The 21,755-nt window shown below is 41.1% G+C and overlaps 1 protein-coding gene across 1 annotated transcript in view; it reads left to right on the forward strand.

Moving 5' to 3' along the window:
• The window catches only part of Spag17 (sperm associated antigen 17), a 257,906-nt gene that overhangs the window by 126,126 nt on the left and 110,025 nt on the right, over window positions 1-21,755 (forward strand). Inside the window, exons 9-15 of the mRNA NM_028892.4 lie at window positions 1,394-1,469; window positions 1,655-1,767; window positions 9,880-10,017; window positions 10,111-10,224; window positions 11,056-11,206; window positions 15,624-15,854; window positions 15,931-16,149. Of these exons, the coding sequence (NP_083168.3) occupies window positions 1,394-1,469; window positions 1,655-1,767; window positions 9,880-10,017; window positions 10,111-10,224; window positions 11,056-11,206; window positions 15,624-15,854; window positions 15,931-16,149 (1,042 nt within the window). The remainder of the gene's footprint in view (window positions 1-1,393; window positions 1,470-1,654; window positions 1,768-9,879; window positions 10,018-10,110; window positions 10,225-11,055; window positions 11,207-15,623; window positions 15,855-15,930; window positions 16,150-21,755) is intronic.

The raw sequence follows: 21,755 nt of genomic DNA on the forward strand, positions 1-21,755 counted from the left end.
CCAGCATGTAAAACAAGGGGCATATTGACAAAATACTCCTAGCGTTTGCAGTGTTAGTGCTCAGCAAGATGCTAGCCACATAACAGGACAAGACTCCTGCCCCACCTGAAGGGGAGTGTAATGTCAGAGCTTCAACATGGAATGAGAAGAATGAAATCAGCAGACATAATCAAAATGATACCAGCCCTAATTAGAGTTTCAGATGCTGTTACAAAACATTGTGATCATAAGCAGCTTATGGAAGAAGAGTTCGTTTCATCTTAGAGCTCTCAGGTCACACTCTATCATTGGGGTAAAGCAAAGCAGAAATTCAAGGCAGGAACTGAAGTAAAAACCATGGAGGACACTGATTACTGATTACTGGCCCTTGGAGCCCAGAGCATCAGGAGTGACCCCAGACATCAAGCATTGATCTTCTTACATTGATAAGATCTGGTTTTGCTTTGACTCAGTTGTGACTGTGCCTTGGTTTTTCCCTTTGGGGACAAAGCATTTAACTGGTTTTGACTTCACAGAAACCCACAGTGGAAAGACATTGGGCTTCTGAAGAGACAAAACTTTCAAGTTCTTGAAATATTTAAAGATTGTGGAACTTTTAAAAGTTTGAATGTTTGGGGTTGTGATATTGATACTAATGTGAAATCTTGAAGTAAACAAAAAGGGAAGTTTATTTCATAATGTTGTATTTGTGTGTCAATCTTAATAAAATAATGGAGGTCAAATGCCATAGCTAGATTTTTTTTTCCCTTTGAGCCAATCCAGCACTAGCTATGGCCATCTCAGAAGAGAGAATTTCAAATGAGAAATGTCTCTCTTAATTGGCCTATAGGCAAGTCTCCATGCATTTTCTTGATAAATTATTGATGTTGAAGGGCCCAGCCCACTTTGGGCAATGCCCTTTCCTGGGCAGGTGGTCCTGATGTATATAAAAAAGCAAACTGAGCAAGCCAGTAAGCTGTGTTTCTCCATGGCTTCTGCTGCAGTTCCTGCCCTGACTTCACTCAGTGATGTAGTGTGATCTGTGACTGTAAGAAGAAATTAACCCTTTCTCCCCAAGTTGTTCTTGATCATGGTGCTTTACCACAGCAACAGAGACTATGAATGACTCAGACAGCAACTGAGTTAGAGAACAGAAGGACTGAGAAACATGAACCAGGGCTAGACAGATAGGAATGCTGAGCATGAATTGCCAGGTGGGAAACCTGTTGGGAAAGGAGTGTATAATAATATTCTGAAGAAGAGAGGACAAGATAACCCAAGATGTGGAAGCTATCATGACTCAAACTAAGACCAGGGGGATATTCTGTGTCCTTTTTGCTTTTTTCACACCCTCACTTTTTAGGATCCTGTGATGTTTGATGAAAACGCTTCTTTTTTATTATTTTTCTTTCAGCCTCCACCATCAACTGCTCCAGCCCCCACTGGGAAGAAGAAAGCACAGTATGAGGAGTCGCATGCTCCACCAACAGGCATGTGGGAAATCAAAGCTTAAGTACTCCCCTCTCGCCATCCTGTTCATACTGTAGTCAGCAACCCCTCCCCCCTACAGTGTCTACATTGATTGGTACCTCACAGTTCTAACTTATGCACAGAATTTCAGGAAGAACTAGAGAACGCATCTTAACTGGGCAATGTCACTTTCTGCATTTGACAGTGGCTTTTATCATCACAACTGAAGTAGACATGCGGTATTACAATGACCTGCTGAATCCAATTCCAGAGGAATTTATTTCTGTGTCCTTGATACTGCACTGCATGGTGGAACAGGTGAGTAGAGGTTGAGGCTTCCTCCCTGCTAGCAACCTTGACCAACATCTCTCTTCACTTCCAAACTTTAGGCCGATTTTGTAATTGTCCTCAGAACACTTGGAATGCAGCCCATTTATTCAGTCAGACTATTTCAAATATAACTAAGATTTGCTTTAATAACCAACTTCAGTCCTCTCTCTCTCTCTTTCTCTCTCTCTCTCTCTCGTTCTCTCTCTCTCTCTCTCTCTCACACACACACACACACACACACACACACACACACACCAACACACACATTGGGCTCTAGAATCATTCATTTAACATTCCCCAAAGCTTGGGTAGAATATACTCTTAAAACTGTCCTTATATGGAGGTGCTGATTAATTTTTGTCAGCTTGGCACAAACTAGAGTCACCTGGGAAGAGAGACCCAGAATTCAGAAGTTGCCTCTATCATATTGGCCTTGGGCATGTATGTAGAGCATTTTCTTGATTAATGATGATGTGAGAGAGCCCAGCCCACTATGGGAAGTGTCATCCCTGAGCAGATAGTCCTGAGATGAAGAAGAAAGCAAGCTGAGTGAGCCATGGAAGCCATATGCTTCAGGTATCCACATTAGTTCCTGCCTGCAGGTCCCTGTCATGAGTTCCTGCCATAAGTTCCTGCCTAGGCTTCCCTCCATAAAGGACTGGAACCTGAAAGCCAGAAGAACCCTCTCACTCCTCAAGTAGCTTTTGGTCAGTGTTTTATTACAACAGAAAGGAAACCAAGATAGTAGGGCTAATTTAATGAAAGAAGAAAAGCACTTGGATAGGGGCTCAGCTTATTAATGGCCTTTAATCTTTAAATATTTATTTATAAATTTATGTTTGTGTGAATGCCTTTATGCATGGATGTATATTATTTATGTGAAGGAACCAGTGGAGGCCAGACAAGGCAATTATATCCCTTGGGGGTGAAGTTACAGGTGCTTGAGAGCTGTCTGATGTGTGATCTGGGAGTTTTTGGTTAGTTTTGGTTTTGGTTTTGGTTTTATGTGTACTGACTCACTTGATTTTCTAGACAGTTACACTAATAGCTTTCTTTACTGCAGAAGGTTTTAGTGAGTCCAGTGGTTTTATCATGTCAATGCATAAAAAAAAAAAAAAAAGCTTGAATCTCTAAAACCTTTGAGTCTTGTAGTCTTGTGACTTTATTTACCACAGACTCCCGTTTCATTCAAATCAAGTCAAAAGCAGTGACTATTCTATAATTGCCTGCCAAGTCCCAGTTAACCAGAAGGATGGCTGATGAGTCCCCCCACTTTCCCCCTCATCTGACAGACTACCTGGAGATATGTGGAGATGAATAAAAATCTGACAGTTACAGGGTAAGGAAACAAAGTATTGAAGTAATAGGATGCCACCCACAGGACTAGAAGTTTAAGCTCTGATATTCAGAGATGGAGCAGTTTCAACTGTTCCTTTAGGATGCCAATAAATCCATGAAATAATTGAAAGGTCTGAAACAGCAACAGTAGTCAGTGTTTTGAAAGACTGAGTGTCACCAAAGGTAAAGAAAGTGGGATTTGATGGGGCACAAGAACAGTAAAACATCTGAGACAGGATCCTTCCGGTCAGCCATCTGCATCTGCAAGCTGAGGCTGTTCCACAGCCCCCTGTGCCCAGGTTCCCCCAGGAAAGACTTATTCTCCCAGGAGTGTTTTCACTCCCAGGTTCAGAGGTGAAATAGCCACTTTCTCTATAATAACTGTCTGGAGCTGGGCAGCAAAGAGTACATGGAACACAAGAACGGTGTAGCAGCTGGGACAGGATCCTTACAGTCACCACCTGCACCCAGAGCTTGGGTTGTTCCAGAGCCCTCTGTACACAAGTTCTGCCAGGAGAGAGCTGGTCTCCCAGGAGTGCTGACACAGGCTTACAGATCCACAGGAGGAACAAGTTCCAGCCAGAGACAGCAAGAACATCTAACACCAGAGATAACCAGATGACAAATGGCAGACTCAAGAATTTTACCAACAGAAGGCAAGACTACTTGCCCCATCAGAACCCAGTTCTCCCACCACAGCAAGTCCTGGATTCTCCAACACACCAGAAAAGCAAGATGTGGATTTAAAATCATATCTCATGATACTGATAGAAGATTTTAAGAAGGACATAAGTAATACAGGAGAACACAGGAAAACAGGTAGAGGCACCTAAAGAGGAAAACACAACGAAACAGGTGAAGGAATTGAACAAAATCATCCAGGACATAATAATGGAAATAGAAACAATAAAGAAATCACAAAGGTAAGACAGCCCTGGAGACAGAAAACCTAGGAAAGAGATCAGGAGTCATAGATGCAAGTATCACCAACAGAATACAAGAGATAGAATAAAGAATCTCAGGCATAAAAAGATACCATAGAAGATATTGACACAACAGTCATAGAAAATGAAAAATGAAAAAAGCTCCTAACCCAAAACATCCAGGAAATTCAGGACACAATGAGAATACCAAACCTAAGGATAATAGGCATTGAAGAGAGCAAAGATTCCAACTTAAAGGGCCAGTAATATCTTCAACAAAATTATAGAATAAAACTTCCCTAGCCTAAAGAAAAAGATGCCCATGGACATAGAAAAAGCCTACAAAACACAAAATAGATGGGATCAGAAAAGAAATTCCTTGACATATAATAATCAAAACACCAAATGCACAAAACAAAGAAAGAATGTTAAAGGCAGTAAGGGAAAAAGGTCAAATAACATATAAAGGCAGATGTATTAGAATACACCAGACTTCTCACCAGAAACTATGAAAGCCAGAAGATCCTGGAAAGATATCATACAGACCCTAAGAGAATACAAATGCCAGCCCAGGCTACTATACCCAACAAAACTCTCAATAACCGTAGATGAAGAAACCAAGATATTCCATGACAAAAACAAATTTACACAATATCTCTCCACCAATCCAGCCCTTCAAAGATAATAAGTGAAAAACTCCAACACAAGGAGGGAAATGACACCCTAGAAAAAGCAAGAAAATAATGTTCTTTTAACAAACCAAAAAAAAAAAAAAAAAAGATAAGCACAAAAAATAATTCCATCTCTAACAACAAAAATAACAGGAATCAACAGTCTATTTTCCTTAACATCTCTTAATATCAATGGATTCAATTCCCCAATAAAAAGACATAGACTAGGAGATTGGTTACATAAACATAACACATTTTGCTGCATACAGGAAACCCACCTCACTGACAAAGACAGACACTACCTCAGAGCAAAAGACTGGAAAACAATTTTCCAAACAAATGCTCTCAAGAAACTAGCTGGAGTAGCCATTCTAATATCAAAGAAAATCAACTTTCAACCAAAAGTTTTCAAAAAAATATAAGGAACGATACTTCATACCCATCAAAGGAAAAATCTACCAAGAAGAACTCTCCGTTGTGAATTTCTATGCTCCTAATGCAAGGGCACCCACATTCATAAAAGAAATTTTACTAAAACTCAAAGCACACATTATACTGCACACAATAATAGTGGGAGACTTCAACAACCCTTTTTCATCACTGAAACAGAAACTAAACTGAGACACAGTGAAACTAACAGAAGTTATGAGACAAATGGATTTAACAGATATCTATAGAACATTCTATCCTAAAACAAAAGAATATACCTTCTTCTCAGTACCTCATGGTACCTTATCCAAAACTGACCATATAATCAGTCACAAAACAGGCCTCAACAGATACAAAAATATTGAAATAACCCCATGCATCCTATCAGATCACCATGGACTAAGGCTGGTCTTCAATAACAACATACATAATACAAATCCCACATGCAAGTGGAAGCTGAAGAACACTCTACTCAATGATATCTTGGTCAAGGAAGAAAGAAAGAAAGAAATTAAAGACTTTTTAGAGTTTAATGAAAATGAAGGCACAACATACCCAAACTTACAGGACACAATGGAAGCAGTCCTAAAAGGAAAACTCATAGTTCTGAGTGCCTCCAAAAAGAAACTGCAGAGAGCACACACTAGCAGCTTGACATCGCATCTGAAAGCTCTAGAACAAAAGGAAGCAAATTCACCCAAGAGGAGTGGACTGGAGGAAACAATCAAACTCAGGGCTGAAATCAACCAAGTGGAAATAAAAAGAACTATACAAAGAATCAACGAAACCAGGAGCTGGTTCTTTGAGGAAAATCAGCAAAATAAACCCTTAGCCAAACTAACTAGAGGGCCATAGTACCCTAATTAATAAAATCAGAAATGAAAAGGGAGACATAACAGCAGAAACTGAGGGAATTAAAAAAAAACCATCATATCCTACTACAAAAGTCTATACTCAACAAAGCTGGAAAAGCTGGATGAAATGGACAGTTTCCTAGACAGATACCAGGTACCAAAGTTAAATCAGGATCAGATAAAGAATCTAAACTGTCCCATAACCCCTAAAGAAATAGAAGCAGTCATTAATAGTTCTCAAACAACAACAACAACAACAAGTCCAGGACCAGGTAAGTTTAGTGCAGATCTTCAAAGAAGACATAATACCAATACTCTTCAAACTATTTCACAAAATAGAAACAAAATGTACTCTACCCAATTCATTCTATGAAGCCACAATCAATGATACCTAAACCACACAAAGACCCAACAAAGGAAGACCAGTTTCCCTTATGAATATCAATGCAAAAATACTCAACAAAATTCTCACAAACTGATCACCATGTTCAAATAGGCTTCATCTCAGGGATGCAGGAATGGTTCCATGTAAAGAAATCCATCAGTGTAATCCACTATATAAACAAACTCAAAGAAGAAAACCATTGGGCCATCTTATTAGATGCTGAGAAAGCATTTGAAAAAATCCAAAACCCCTTCATGATGAAAGCCTTGGAAAGATCAGGAATTCAATGCCCATACCTAAACATAGTAAAAGCAATATACAGCAAACCAATAGCCAACATCAAGCTAAATAGAGAGAAACTTAAAGCAATCTCACTAAAATCAGGGACTAGACAAGGCTACCCACTTTCTCCCTACCTATTCAATATAATACTCAAAGTCCTAGCCAGAGCAATTAGACAACAAAAGGAGATTAAAGGGATACAAATTGGAAAGGAAGAAGTCAAAATATCACTATTTGCAGATGATATGATAGTATACTTAAGTGACCCTCAAAATTCCACGAGACAACTCCTAAACTGGATAAACAACTTCAGCAAAGTGGCTGGATATAAAATTAACTCAAACAAATCAGTGGCTTTCCTCTACACAGAAGATAAATAGGCTGAGGAAGAAATTAGGGAAACAACACCCTTCACAATAGTCACAAATAATATAAAATACCTTGGTACGACTCTATCTAAGCAAGTGAAAGATCTGCATGATAAGAACTTCAAGTCTCTGAATAAAGAAATCAAAGGAGATCTCAGAAGATGGAAAGATCTCCCATGCTCATGGATTGGCAGGATCAACATTGTAAAAATGGACATCTTGCCAAAAGTAATGTACAGATTCAATGCAATCTTCCTCAAAATTCTAACTCAATTCTTCACAGAGATAGAAAGAGCAATTTGCAAATTCATCTAGAATAACACAAAACCTAAGATATCAAAAGCTATTCTCAACAATAAAAGAACATGTGGTGGAATCACCATCCCTGACCTCAAGCTGTACTTGTGATTTAAAAAAAAACAAAAAACAAAAAACTGTGTGGTATTGGTACAGTGACAGGGAGGTAGATCAATGGAATAGAATTGAAGACCCAGAAATGAACCCATACACCTATGGTCACTTGATCTTTGATAAAGGAGCTAAAGCCATCCAGTTTGGGGGGGGGGGGGAGGAGAGACAGCATTTTCCACAAATGATGTTGGCTCAATTGGTGGGTAGCATGTAGAAGAATGCAAATTGGTCCATTCCTATCTCCTTGTACAAAGCTCAAGTCCAATTGGATCAAGGACCTCCACATAAAACCAGATACATTGAAACTAAGAGAAGAGAAATCGGGGAAGAGCCTCAAAGATATTGCCCCAAGGGAAAATTTCCTGAACAGAACACAATAGCTCTAAGATCAAGTATTGACAAATGGGACCTCATAAAATTGCAAAGCTTCTGTAAGGCAAAGGACTCTGTCAATAGGACAAAATGGCAATCAACAGATTGTGAAAATATCTTTACCAATACTACATCCAATATAGGTCTACTATCTAATATATACAAAGAACTCAAGAAGTTAAACTCCAGAGAACCAAATAACCCTATTTTAAAAATGGGGTACAGAGCTAAACATAGAATTCTCAATTGAGGAATACCGAATGGCTGAGAAGCACCTAAAGAAATGTTCAACATCCTTAGTCATCAGGGAAATGCAAATCAAAACAACCTTGAGATTCCACCTCAGACAAGTCATAATTGCTAAGATCAAAAACTCAGGTGACAGCAGATGCTGGCGAGGTTGTGGAGAAAGAGGAACACTCCTCTATTGCTCGTGGGATTGCTTCCCTGTGGGTGCTTTGCAGTAAGTGGAAGAAATTGGTTCAGACAATGGGAAGGGGGCCACTTGCATCACACAGATGCTGAAGATGCCACTAAATATGCCAGTGTGCAGGGCACCACCCCCTGAAAGTTCCAAATACTCAGTGCAAAATGTCACTACTGCAAAAGGTGATCAACCTTATAGAAGAATACAAAATTATAACAATGTGAATATTTAAAGGCAAAGGGGCCTGTGGAGCAGGTGGACTGTGCCATCAGTATTTTAACTGGTAAGGTTAAAATAAAGCAGGTTCAAAACCCCTGTAAGTCCCATAATTAAAAGCTATAGGTGTTAGAATCAGCTCCTGGCCAGACTCTACCTGTCCTGGGGCATGTGACCAGGATACCCCACTAAGAGGACCATGACAACCAGTCACATAGTATGAAAACCTGGAGTTCTCCATGCTAATGAGGTATCTAGATAAGCCCTGAGTGTTTAGCCAATGAGTATCCCTTGCTAGGCATCCCTTCCTATAAAAGGTATTTAATTCCTGGTTCACCCTGACTAAGACATGTGCATTCATATCTGCCATGAATAGAACAGTTTGGACAAAGAAGAACCATTGTCTTTATCAAGAATCACCTCAGGGAGTGGGGATGCCTTCATCATAAAGAGCTGTGCCTACATCTCCCGTGAAAGGCCTCTCTTCCAGCCCCTCCATACGTTTGGCAGTTCCTTGGAGCCAAGCCAGATTCTACCCTGTCCCAACTCCTCATGGGTCCCAGTGGCATCTGGGTACACAGGAGATTGAGATCCACAGCATCCTTCCCAGATCTCACAGACTGGGACCCCTTCTTAGACTGTGTTCTGCCCCCTGAGTGACATTCCTGCAGTGCTCCAGTTCTGAGCAGTGAGGCAGAAACACAGACAGTCAGAAGAGTGCTTACTGGATGTACATGTTGGGTCTTTGGTTATATTTCAGCTTATTTTACTTGCCCCTCCCCCCGAAGCAAACTTGAACAAGGCATTTAATCTTTCTAAACCTCGCTTTGCCCTCATTAAGGTAATGATTATCTAACACTTATCTTACCATTTGACAGTTTTCTATATTTGAAAAGAGAAATGAGGGCTTGGCCTGAAGTCCCCATAAAGTTCAAACTGTGTGGAATTGGATTGACCATGTGAGTCACACACCTCTGCTTTATCCTCTAGCAAGCGGGAAATGCTTTTTGTGCCAGGTAGTGACCATGAGGCTCAGGGGAGTGAACGTGTGTACAGATGTCCCACAGTACCAGGAAGGTGGCAACCACGCTGCTTAAATGTATATTGAATCCAAAGTTTTATGAGCACCATCCTCAGAGCCTAACAAGAAAGAACAAATACTTTTAAAAAAATCAGTATTGTAACTTTTATTATTATTCCTAGCCTATGTTATCTATTTTAAGGCAGTTGTTAAAATTACATCTAATGCGATTACGGATCGCAAACATTTTCTCCTTAATTTTTGCATCAGTGATATTTTACTGCCATTACCACCAATGTTTCTATGGAGCTGTCTCCTCCTCATTAAGAGCAATGGGAACACATGCACATCAGCAAAGAGCTGAGTACTAACCCACTTCTTCCCCATTGCCTTTCCTCAATAGGTTGTAGCAACTGAAGAAGATCTCATCCCGCCAAGTTTGGTGGAGCCAGCCCCCAGAGCAGACGGGTTAGACTACAGAATCGCAGCTCACATTGTGTCGATCCTGCCTTCACTCTGCCTCTCCGAAAAGGAAAAGAAGGTCCGAACACGAGCGAGCCAAAAAGCTTTTGTACTTTGAAACAAACAAAGTGTGCATTCTCTCATTAAATTGATATTATTTTAATTTAAACAGAATCTTCGTGAGATATTCTTAACTGAAGGAGAGAGTGAAAGCAAAGCCCTGCCCAAAGGTCCCCTCCTACTGAACTACCACGATGCGCATGCCCACAAGAAGTATGCACTGAAGGTAATAACCAGGACCCTCCCTCTCGTAGTTCATGTAAGTAGGTGTGTTTGTGATTCACTAGTTGGGGGAATCTCATTGGATGATCTTACCAACCAATGCTAATGAGATCTCATGTATAGGATAGATGAAGATGGAGGCTCAGAAACAGGAGTAGACAGGAGCAAAGTATGTCAGCAAAGAGCACTTGGCCTAATCACAGGGGTCCAGTTAACCACGGGCTTGATTGTCACCACCATTACATGTGCATTAAAGCTTTATAATCAAGTACTTAAAAATTAACTGAGAGGTTAAGAGTACTTGTGGCTGGTCCAGAGGACCCAAGGTTAATGTATTAAACCCATGTCAGAGAACTCAGAACTGGGGCTAACTCCAGCTCCCGGGCCTCTATTCTGGCCTCCAGGGGCATATACACAGAGACATACACATATGCACATAAATATAAATGATTCTCGAAAAAAAATCATGGGCATTTTCTTTAAATATCTGCTGCTATGAAAGACTAGTGTAGGCCAACAAAGGATTTCAGGAAAGACAGATAAATCCACTCCAAACTTAGGCTGCTTGTCACCAGGAATGGAGACCCACTTGTGCTCCAGAAACTTCTGGAAAAATGAGAACTAGATTTTGGACCTTATTATAAATACGAATTTGTCATCCTCAATTACTTGTGATGTTCCCTGTTTCCAGATGAGAGTGACGATATCACGTTTGGCCTTCTCCACACACATAAGGCATGTGACAGCTCTCGTTAGTGTCTTCTGTCATGTTGCTTTCCCTGTTTCTTTTTCTTTTCTTCTTTTTTCTTTTTCTTTTTTTATTTTTTTTGGTAAGGACCAAAAGAATTTTGACCCGGTTCAAGTTGAGCAGGAGATGCAGTCCAAGCTGCCACTGTGGGAATTCCTTCAGTTCCCTCTCCCCCCTCCATGGAACAGCACTAAACGACTCGCCACTATTCACGAGCTTATGCATTTCTGTACGAACGGTGAGTATCTTGCTTTGGCTGATACCCAATTTAATTAATAGCCCTTAAATTGCACCCTTATTCCCAAAAAGCATTTTGATCATTGAAAGGCCTTCCAGGGGCCTTGGCGATGTCACTAGCCATGTGGAAACTCTGGCGCGTAACATTATGCACTTTGATGTAATAGATTTTCTTTCCATTGTGTTTTCTTAATCCCCTGAGCCCCACAGTTCCCCCTGGTGTCATTAGAGACGATGCAATCCATCCTACTTACCAGGAGGAATGGTTCGTGTTTCTGCAAAAACTTAAAAATGAATAAGAACCTCTTGTCTCAAGTTACCATAGTCCCTTTCCCAGAAAATAGACAAATAGACAGACAGACAGATAGGTAGATAGAAACAGATAGAAATAAATAGGCTTCACCAAGGAATGGAGCCCTTTATCATTGTAGAAATCCACACAAGTCATATAGCACAGTGGCATTAGCTGTGGAAGGAGAAGCAAAAGCCCGAGCAGGAGACTTTGCCCCAACTAAGAAATTATCAGTCTGGAGTCTCATACTCCAGCCTCAAGCACACAGGTCGCTTTTGACTTCTAGAACTGTGCTCAAAGGAAACTTGAACTATCCTTGTCTCTAGCCTGACTCGATAGATTGGACACAACACTTATATGTGTCTATCTAGCTGTACTGATAAAATGCAATCACTGAATGATTCTCAGTAGTAGATTGGGAAGTCTCCAAGAAACTTGCATCTGCACCCCATCCTGAGGAGCACAAAGGAAACCCTGTCAGAAGCAGATCTCCACCGCTTAAGTGGGAAGCTGAGTTTCTACTCAACATTTGACAGAAGATGTCGAAGCCTGGACCATCTCTCTGTTTATCCAATCAGATGGTTATCCTGGGGCTTCCCCACTAGCTGCAATGTGGCTAGGGTGAGAGAACAGAAGAGATCATGGGTGGTGGTTTTAAATACAAACCTCTCTTGTCAGTGTTCTTTTTAGAAGCGAAGTGTTCAATTCTCTCTGCATGTCTCTGCCTCCCAAATCCTTTTGAGAGCTTCCCTAACCGAGAATCAAGAATGTCCCTCATCTGTCTTTACAAAGCAAGTTTTTCAGAACAACCATATATCTTAGCCATGCTCCCTTCGGTGCTGAGAAATGGCATGCGGCCAATTGTTTTCTTCTCTATACTTTGAGTCACTCCACAGTTCTCCTTTTTTTTTCCAGGTTAGAAAAAAGAAATAGAAGGTCTGGGTCATCAGAATTTGGCTGGAGTGTCTATTTAGTATATTGTGAGCACTTTGTTAGATCACCCCTGCATAGGAGGGCGGGAAGGAAAGAAGAAACGGTGTGCTCTGGGGGGCAGGAGAGCAATCGAAAACTCCTGTCCAATGCTATCCTGAGATTGAATTCAGAAAACAGTATTTATATCCAGAGATTTAATTTCATTTTTAATACTGGCAATTGAATCTATGACTAGGCAAATGCTAGACAGTTTCCCTACCAGTGAGCTACACTGTCAGCTACAGAATTTGAAATATGAAGATATAGTATAGAATCATAAAAATCTCCTGGCTCAAATGAACATTGAGACTTACCTAGTCCAAATGTATTTCCATCTCATAAAAAATCCGAAATCCTGGCAAGCTAAACCATTTATTGTAGGGTTATAATAATAGTGTCGACCCACAAGGGAAGTTCTGGCCCCTGGGTGGCTCTCACAAGCATCCTTTCCTTATGTTACTGAGCTGAAGGGAGGGCAAACATCATATGATGTCTATTTGCCTTCTTGGTGCCATAACTGACCCTAGTCCTGGGGATAGCAGGTTGAATACACAGCCCCTTGTCAGCATACCACTAAAGAATTAGCAAGAGTTTGCTGAAAGGACCTAGATATAGCTGTCTCTTGTGAGACTATGCCGGGGCCTAGCAAACACAGAAGTGGATGCTCACAGTCAGCTATTGGATGGATCACACAGCCCCCAATGGAGGAGCTAGAGAAAGTACCCAAGGAGCTAAAGGGATCTACAACCCTATAGGTGGAACAACATTATGAACTAACCAGTACCCCGGAGCTCTTGACTCTAGCTGCATATGTATCAAAAGATGGCCTAGACGGCCATCACTGGAAAGAGAGGCCCATTGGACTTGCAAACTTTATATGCCCCAGTTCAGGGGAATGCCAGGGCTAAAAAGTGGCAGTGGGTGGGTAGGGGAGTGTGTGTGGGGGGGGGTATGGGGGACTTTTGGGATAGCATTGGAAATGTAAATGAGGAAAATACCTAATTAAAAAAAAAAGAATGGGTAGATTCAAGCTAACCTTTCCCCATGAGAGGAAGGAGAGTAGGAGGGAGGTGACATTCTAGAATTGAGGATAATCTTGGGGTGTGGGGTGTGACGGGAAGTTAAAGAGGAACAGGGGAAAGAGCATGATCAAAATCTATTTGTATGCATGCATGAAAGTCTCAAAGACTTTTTTAAAGAAAAGGAAATTATAAATCAATGTTTCTAATGAATGTAGGTATTAAACTCATCAAAAAAAATCTTAGCACACCAAAATCAGCAACACATTAAAAGACACACACACACACACACATCTAAAATCCCATCTCATGTCGGTGTACTCTTAGGACTCTGTACTGCAGACTATACCCTGCAGTCACCCTGCTTCATTTTTACTTACACCCCACACCTACCACCAGACTGGGCCATCACCCTGGGCTATTTCAGTGGCTTTCCAGCTACATTCTGTGCTTTCACCTCTCATTTGTGAATCTTTTATCCATGGAAGGACCAGAACACCCTTTCTGGGATGTTCATCAGGTCTTACATCTTCTTCAATCCAAATCTTCTAACATTCATCCATTTTTCAAAACCAATGCTATCAACCAGGCCCTGAGAAGACCCTCCCCTGCCAGTCTTTCATTGGCCTGTTCCACTGTCTACAATGGCCTTACTGCGTCCTTGAAGCACCAGTCATACAAAAGCCTCTAAAACTCTGTCCTTGCCAAGTTCCAAGCCTCTTTTCACATGTTCCTTCTCCTTTCTCATTTTTGTCTTGTTATCTAAACTCTCCACCCCGCCCTGCTCCGCCCCATCCCATCCCAGTCTCCTGTGTACAGTAAGAGCATACCCTTTCCACTTTCACTTCTTATGTCCTGATTGGCTTCCTTTGTCATCATCATATGCTGTCGGGTGTGTATTTGTCTCTCTTTGGCCACTATAATGGTGTTGTATGGCAGCTGGGAGCCCCATCACTTTATTCACCAGCTTTCATTGCAGTTGCTAACACCCAGTGGATACTCAGGAATGTATTTATTATTATTACTTCTGTTTGTCTGTTTTGGGGTTTTGAGATTAATTTGAGGTTGCCTGGAATGCATGATAATCCTCTTGCCTCGGGCTGCTAACTACTAGAATTTTAGTTGTGTACCACCATACCCAGATAAAAACAAATGTTTATTCCGTAATTCCTTTGCCTCTTTCTTGTTTCTCTTCTGGATCCCTATGTTGTTTTTCTATGATGCTCAATTCATCTTAGGGGTGGGGTACACAGGATGAAGATGATCTAGGAGTCACTAATCCAGAACAATCTATTTGGCTGTTATTTTACTGTAACCTCATTAAGTTGTTTTTTGTTAGTCTCCACCTCTCAAACTTCCATCTTGAACTCTGAAAGTTTGAGAACTAAGTCATGTTCTTCCTTGAATCTTAGGCATCTGTAGCAAAGCCAGGATGTCACTGATAGCTTAGCGACTATATGCTGAACACAGGTGAATAGAGACAACTGATGAATGCTAAAGTGCAAGCATGAAAATTAGCACTTCTTACATTTGGCTTCTTCTGAACCTGAATGAATAGAAAAACCTAAGTATCATAACCTGTAGTAGACACAATGACGAATTCTAAAAGGCAATCTATGCCCATAAAATCTTAAATATACGCTATTTAAACGAATATAAGTAACCTGGAAAGTTCAGGCACGTGAATATGGGTAACAAACATTGATTAAGGTTATGAAGCTGTTTTTAGGGAGTGTCCCTTGGATCTCTTATATCTTTTTTTTTTTTAATATAAGAGTTTTTTTTGTTTTGTTTTGTTTTTAAACACAGGGTTTCTCTGTGTAGCCATGACTGTCCTGGACCTCACTCTGTAGACCAGGCTGGCCTTGAACTCAGAATTCTGCCTGCCTCTGCCTCCCAAGTGCTGGGATTAAAGGCGTGTACCATCATTGCCTGGCAGATCTCTTATATCTTAACTGTGATTTTCTTAGTTCCCATGCCTTTGATATTTGTTGAAGACTTCTGAAGCCTGTATTTAAAGTCAGGCCAGCACCCGTGATGACATGAACCCTTGGTGCCCCTCAGCCCCTGTGTCAGCCTTGTATTATGCACTAACAAGAGCCGTTCCCTGAGGCAGGGGTCATGCTCTTTTACAGAAGTTCTGAGCTGGAATGAAGTAGAACGAGCCTTCAAGGTATTTACTTTTGAGAGCCTGAAGCTCTCAGAGGTGGATGAGGAAGGGAGGCTCAAGCCCACAGAAACGACCAGTGACACAGATGTTGAAAATTTCAACATTCCTTGGGACAATCCTGCCAGGTTCGCTAAGCTGATAAGGCAGCGGTACATTCACAGGATGAGCATGCAGAAGGCCCCGCCAGTAGTAGTAGGTACGCTACATGGAAGGGAGCGGGTGGGGCAGCCATCCTGGCACTGTGACTAATGGATGCTCTTCATCCCGACTAGAGATTGAAAACACTGAGAGAACACTATTTGTGAACAAGAATTTTGCCAAAGCTGAGCAAGATGCACAAGGAGATGAAAATTCCCCAAATTCTGACGAGCCTGATGCTATTAGTGTGACGGGTTCTACTTCCAACTCCACAAAACCCTGGAATTCTAGTAATAGACAGTTCTCAGAAAAAGAGACCAGTGGGTCCATGTGGCCCCAGCCAGAGTCCATGGGTAAGTGAAAGTGTGCATAGGCTCTGCTATGCTGAGACAGAAACAAAGAAACAAGTTCAAAAGGTATCATTTAAATGTAAGAGCTTCTTCAGCTGATGAGAAAGATTCAGTATTTAAGTTAAGAAAACACACTGAGTCCTCCCTTTTCAATTCTGTTTTTCAAGGGATCCTCTCAGTTCCCTCTTCCTGGTGAAAACTCAAAAATTAATTGAGTTAATTAACTAATCCATTTAAAATTTAAATTAATCAAACTTAAATTAATTAATACAGCAAAGAATTACATATTCACCATCAGTACTTCATAATTGCTTGGTAACAGTACTTTAAAATTACATATAATGATTGAACAAAATGCCAAGTATAGAATCTGTCATGAGACCAGAACTCTGTGAACGTACCTTCCTCTTTGCTTCTATTTTAGTTATGGACATTACTCTTCTCCTCGGGTACAATCCTGTAAATAATGCTGCTGGGAGGATACAGAAGGGCACTGGATTAAATGTGGGTGTGCTGCCTTGTGCACTGCTGTCAGCAGCCTGCCTGAGGCACAGCTCCTGTATTCCCTGCACATCACTCTCAGCAGCAGCCCCCTACTAGACAAGAGTGAGCCCTGCTTCACACACCTCTGCTACAGCACTCCTTATCCTAAAACCTCTTTGCGTTTTGTCCCTTTCCCCTACATTCTGTGCTGTATCCAAGAGATGTCATAACTGAGCTACACATCCCTTACATTGTTACGCCTTGCTATTTTCTGTAATCATTTATATGCCCAGTGTGCCCTCCACAGCCACAGCTTGTTGAAGGTCGTAACTATGTTGATTTATGAAATATCAACTTTCTTTTGGGCTGTGCAAAATTGCAGCAAATTTACAGGGCTGAAATTACACAGAACATATATTCTCATAATACAGTGACAGTGGATGTCAGTTACAAAAGTGATATGGAAGTACCATGTGCCTGAAATTAAGAAATACTCATACATATCCACACCTCGGTAAAGGCAAGGGTTACAATAGGGATTTGGACCTATTTCAAACTGAGTAATAATGAAAACACTGGGTGTAAAAAAATATATAGAATGCAGCTAAAGATTCTGTCTGGACACTGACGGCTTTGAATTAATGAATTCCAAAGAATCTGAAAATCAAAAAGTTAACTAGTTAAACTCAACCTCAAGTTATTTAGCTATATGCAAAGGGCACAGTAAAGAAACCATCAAGGTGGCTAGTCCATTACTACAGGGTAATTTGTTTTAACTATGTGTGTATGTGGGGGGGGGGAGAGACAGAGACAGAGAGATAGAGAGACAGAGAGAGAGACACAGAGAGAGACAGAGATAGGGACAGAGACAGAGACAGAGAGACAGAGACAGAGAGACAGAGAGAGACTCAGACGCATCTGGAAAAGTCTAGAGTTGAGAGAAAAAGGAACAGACTGGATCTGACCAGTGCTAGAGAAACAGAACACGAGAAAAGAAATCATTTATGTTATAAGGAACATAAACATCTGGGAAGAAGGGAGCCTGTGAGCTGCAGACAGCCTGGGAGTTCAGGGTAAAGGGGGAGGTGAGAAGATGAGGGGACTTGGAATGTGTAACTGGTCCTTGTGTTTGGGGACTGAAGGAGCCTGGAGACCAGGATGTGTCTATGGAAAGCTCTATGTCCCTTCTGCTTCCTTTGGCAGATAGACAGACAGGCAGCTGTTTCACAAGTTCCTGAGGAATGCTGGCTTTTATCTAACCAACAGAAATCCTTCTACAGGTGTGGGTTCTTAGGGATACCTGACATTAAAAATGAAAAGAGTACAGGGGATGAAGTCAGTGGTGGAGCCCTGGCCTGGTATCCCCAAGGCTCCAGGTTCAATCCCCAGAACAGAAAGTGGAGGCAAACAATTTTATTCTACTAAATTTAAAAATGAAATGGGCAAATTACTGAAATTTTGAAATTTAGCAAAAGTGATCAAACAAGAGAAAACCTAAACAGTTTTGTAAGCAAATTATCTAGTTGTTCAAAAACCGCCCTAAGTAGGACATTACCAGCCTGGAAGTGGTATGCCATTGGCAAACGATGCCAAATCCTCAAAAGCACAGACTACTATAATCTCAACAAAAATTATTCCAGAAAATAGAAGATACAATATCCTCCCTTAGTAATTGTGTAAGATTATCATAAACATTATAATGAATTTTGCAAAGATGGTCAGAAAAGAAAAAAAATACTTAGTAATGAGCATAGATATAAAATTCTGCTGTAAAATATGAGAAAGCCTAATGAGAGAGAAGACACCAAACAATAATAGTATCTCCCAACAAAGTTACATTTTAAGATCAGGAGGAAAATACACTTAAAAAATATGACTTATTAATTAACATATTAGTGAATAAAACATCAGTTTCTAGATTGTAATTATAAAAACACTTAAATTCCTATGGTAACCAATTAAAAAAGTCTTAGTGAACATCAATTTTATGAATGTTGTTCTTAGAACAATAAACATTATATGCCACAGTGAAAATAGCCCTTTCCCTTTATGATCTGGGTGCATCCCAGGCTAGACAACTCATCCACAGAAAGTAAGATAAAAGTATGGCTTCAAGAAGAAAGAAACAATGTATCACTATTTGTAACTATATGGGAACCGAAACAATCCCCCTACACACTCAGGTTACAGCTGCAGAGATCACCAAAGGAGCCGGTGTTTTTTAAAGGGTGCCAATGGGACTTTGATGTTTGTTGTGTGAAACTGTCATACTGTGGGATCTTTCCTGTGTGGGTGTGTTCCAGTGTACAGTAAGTGGTAAAAAACATGTTAAAGGTACCTGCAAGCACCCCCAAAACTACAGGAGTTAAGCTGGTGTTGACTCTGGTGATCTTGAGATATCTGAATGAGAGGCGAAGAAAAGGTCAGAAGGGAATAGATTTTTCAAAGGTGGCCTGCTAGCCGTCAGCAGGGGAAGTATTGGAAGGAGAGAAAACAGAAGTTGGTGCTGATTTAGCCTCGCTCTGCTGTACCCCAAGTTCCATGCCTCAGCATGTTACTGCTTTATAGAAACCCTGAACCTATACGCAACAAGCTATCACCTCAGTTCAAGAGAGGAGAAAGCCAAAGCAAACAGATTTAAATTTCTTGTCCCACCACATACAGATAGGAAACAGAAAAGCAGTGCCCTCTACCTCACCTCAGAACAAGGCTCCCTAGGCCCCAGAAACTCCTCATGATGCTCCCTAATAGTTTGGTCATGTCTGAATTTCTTTGTCTTGCTGATTCTTTTTTTTTAATTAGGTATTTTCTTCATTTACATTTCAAATGCTATTCCAAAAGTCCCCCATACCCTCCCCCGTCCCACTCCCCTACCCACCCACTCCCACTTCTTGGCCCTGGCGTTCCCCTGTACTGAGGCAAATTCTTATCCCTTATCCTGGTTTCATTGCCTGTTTCTTCCTTCCCAACAGTAGATTCCTTCTATGTCCTAAGTATGATTACCTGGTAGCCTCGCTCACAACACACACACACAGGCACATACACACACACCCACACACATACACACACACAGGCACATACACATACATAGAGGTATGGGGAGAGATAGAGAGAGAAGCAGAATAAGTTAACACTGTTTGTTAGGATATCATACCTCCTGGATGCAAACAAGCATATGATAGAGGTCACTTTGTGTTACCATGGAACCAGAATCCCCTGGGAGAGCAGCGAGTAGACAGAGGTGTTTGTTTAGCTCTGTTTTGTTTTTCTGCAGGCAGCTCTCCAGTAGAGCTTTCTTTCCCCAGGCAACTTTTGCCACCTTGTGGTCAAACCACTCACATGGTGTGGTGGAGCCATTGGAGAGTGAAGGACTCGGCCACTATCAATCGTCAGGCTGAACTATGACTTAGAGAGTATGTCCCAAGAACCCAGCGATTTTGAGGGTGGATTCCTAGTCCTACAAGCTTCCTCATGGAGAATGCAGACTTGCACTCAGGAGCACTCAGATCTGAGCAGAGGAGGTGGCCAACCTTGTATGTCTGTGACTGTTCCCCTAGGAGGATGACGATGATGTCTGAGCATCCATTTTCTTCCTAACTCTAGTTCATACTTCAAAAGCAACCACTCTAATTCCATTTAAATGAAGCAGAAATCTTGTCTGTGTTTCCCTGCACAATCACTTTGGTATCATGTGCACTGATGTGCCTGTTTCTGGACATGAAGGGCTGAATATTTGTCCTTCTCCTCACCAAACCCTGGGTTTCCATCTGAGACTGTTTTTGAACTTGACAGGGCCCACTGGATATTTATGAAAAACCTGAGAGTTGATAACCATAAGGCTGTAGGTTTAGATGTGCCCTTTATGCTTGTTGGGTGTTTTTTTAATAAAGTAAGCGCTTTGCAGAGGGATCTTGTTATCTCTAAAGTAAAACAGATTAGGAAAGCTGTTTTTCAAAGGGACGGGGAAGCGTCCATTTCCAGATGTGTCAAAGACTACTGAATCACACTGTCAAAGGATTATGTGGTTGAAATCAGGAATCAGACAAGAGAGAAATAAATGGCTTTTATTCTACTGTGAAATCAGGAGCTCAGCTTAGTATTAAAATGTTCTTTCCTTTGACAAAAATCACTGGTGTATAAGTTTTGAACATACTTTCTAAAGAGTTGGTTTTGTTCCTGGATCTTTAGACCCAAGAGGGAATATCAAATCTCTCAGAAATCTGGCAGGCCATAGGATAGAAGAATTTTTATTCTACAGATTTCATATCAATTGCTCCAAAGACACAGGGGACATCATGGTCTATTTAGAATCATAGTTGGCCTGAGTTCTGTCTTCAGTGGATATGTTTGTACAAATGCTGAACTAAATTGGCTTTAACATCTTCTGCTAAGAGGGAGCATCCATTCTGTCACCTGCAACAACTGAGGGACAAAAGGAAACAAGGACCAAAGATGTACATAGATGTGCTCTTGAGGTAGAAAAGCATTAGCCAGTCCTTGGTAGGCATGGGTACCTTACCACTCTAGAATCCCATGTGTGGGTCTCTTTGCAACAAAATGAAAATGTAAGTCTAATGCTTACTCTCAGAATAGCCTTTCAAATAGATTTGCTTCCACATTTCTGTTTTCTATATGGCTCTGCCATCCCTTCTAGTTTCATATGTCACATAGATTCACCCCATTCAATCCGAAGGAAAAAACAAAACAAAACAAAACAGCACTGACTGCCCCCACCCCCCAGGTGCTGGCTACATAGCATTCACTGAGGGCACAGTCTTGTTCTCCAGTGACTTGAGGCAAAGGGGCAGACCATGAGCAAATAGGATCCCACCCCATCAATGCTGTGATTTATAATGAAGCACAGCAAGAGACAGAAGTTCTCAGGAAGGTGGCCAGAGTGTGAAACAGGTGAATAACTTAGAAGAAAATTTGGCAGACAGAGGAAAAGCCGAATATAGAACTGCCCACACATAACAAGCTGGCCAGTCAATCTGAAGTGGGAAAAACAAGAGCTGGGAGGAGTGTATTGGAGGAGGGAGGCTGCAGTGTTTTGCACACAGCTTTGTAGCATGGAATTTGCAATTATTCTCAAGCCAATAAAAAGCCAGGTTGGCTCAGCCACTCAG

The sequence above is a fragment of the Mus musculus genome, chromosome 3 (genome assembly GCF_000001635.26).
Source record: "Mus musculus strain C57BL/6J chromosome 3, GRCm38.p6 C57BL/6J".
Lineage (NCBI taxonomy): Eukaryota > Metazoa > Chordata > Mammalia > Rodentia > Muridae > Mus > Mus musculus.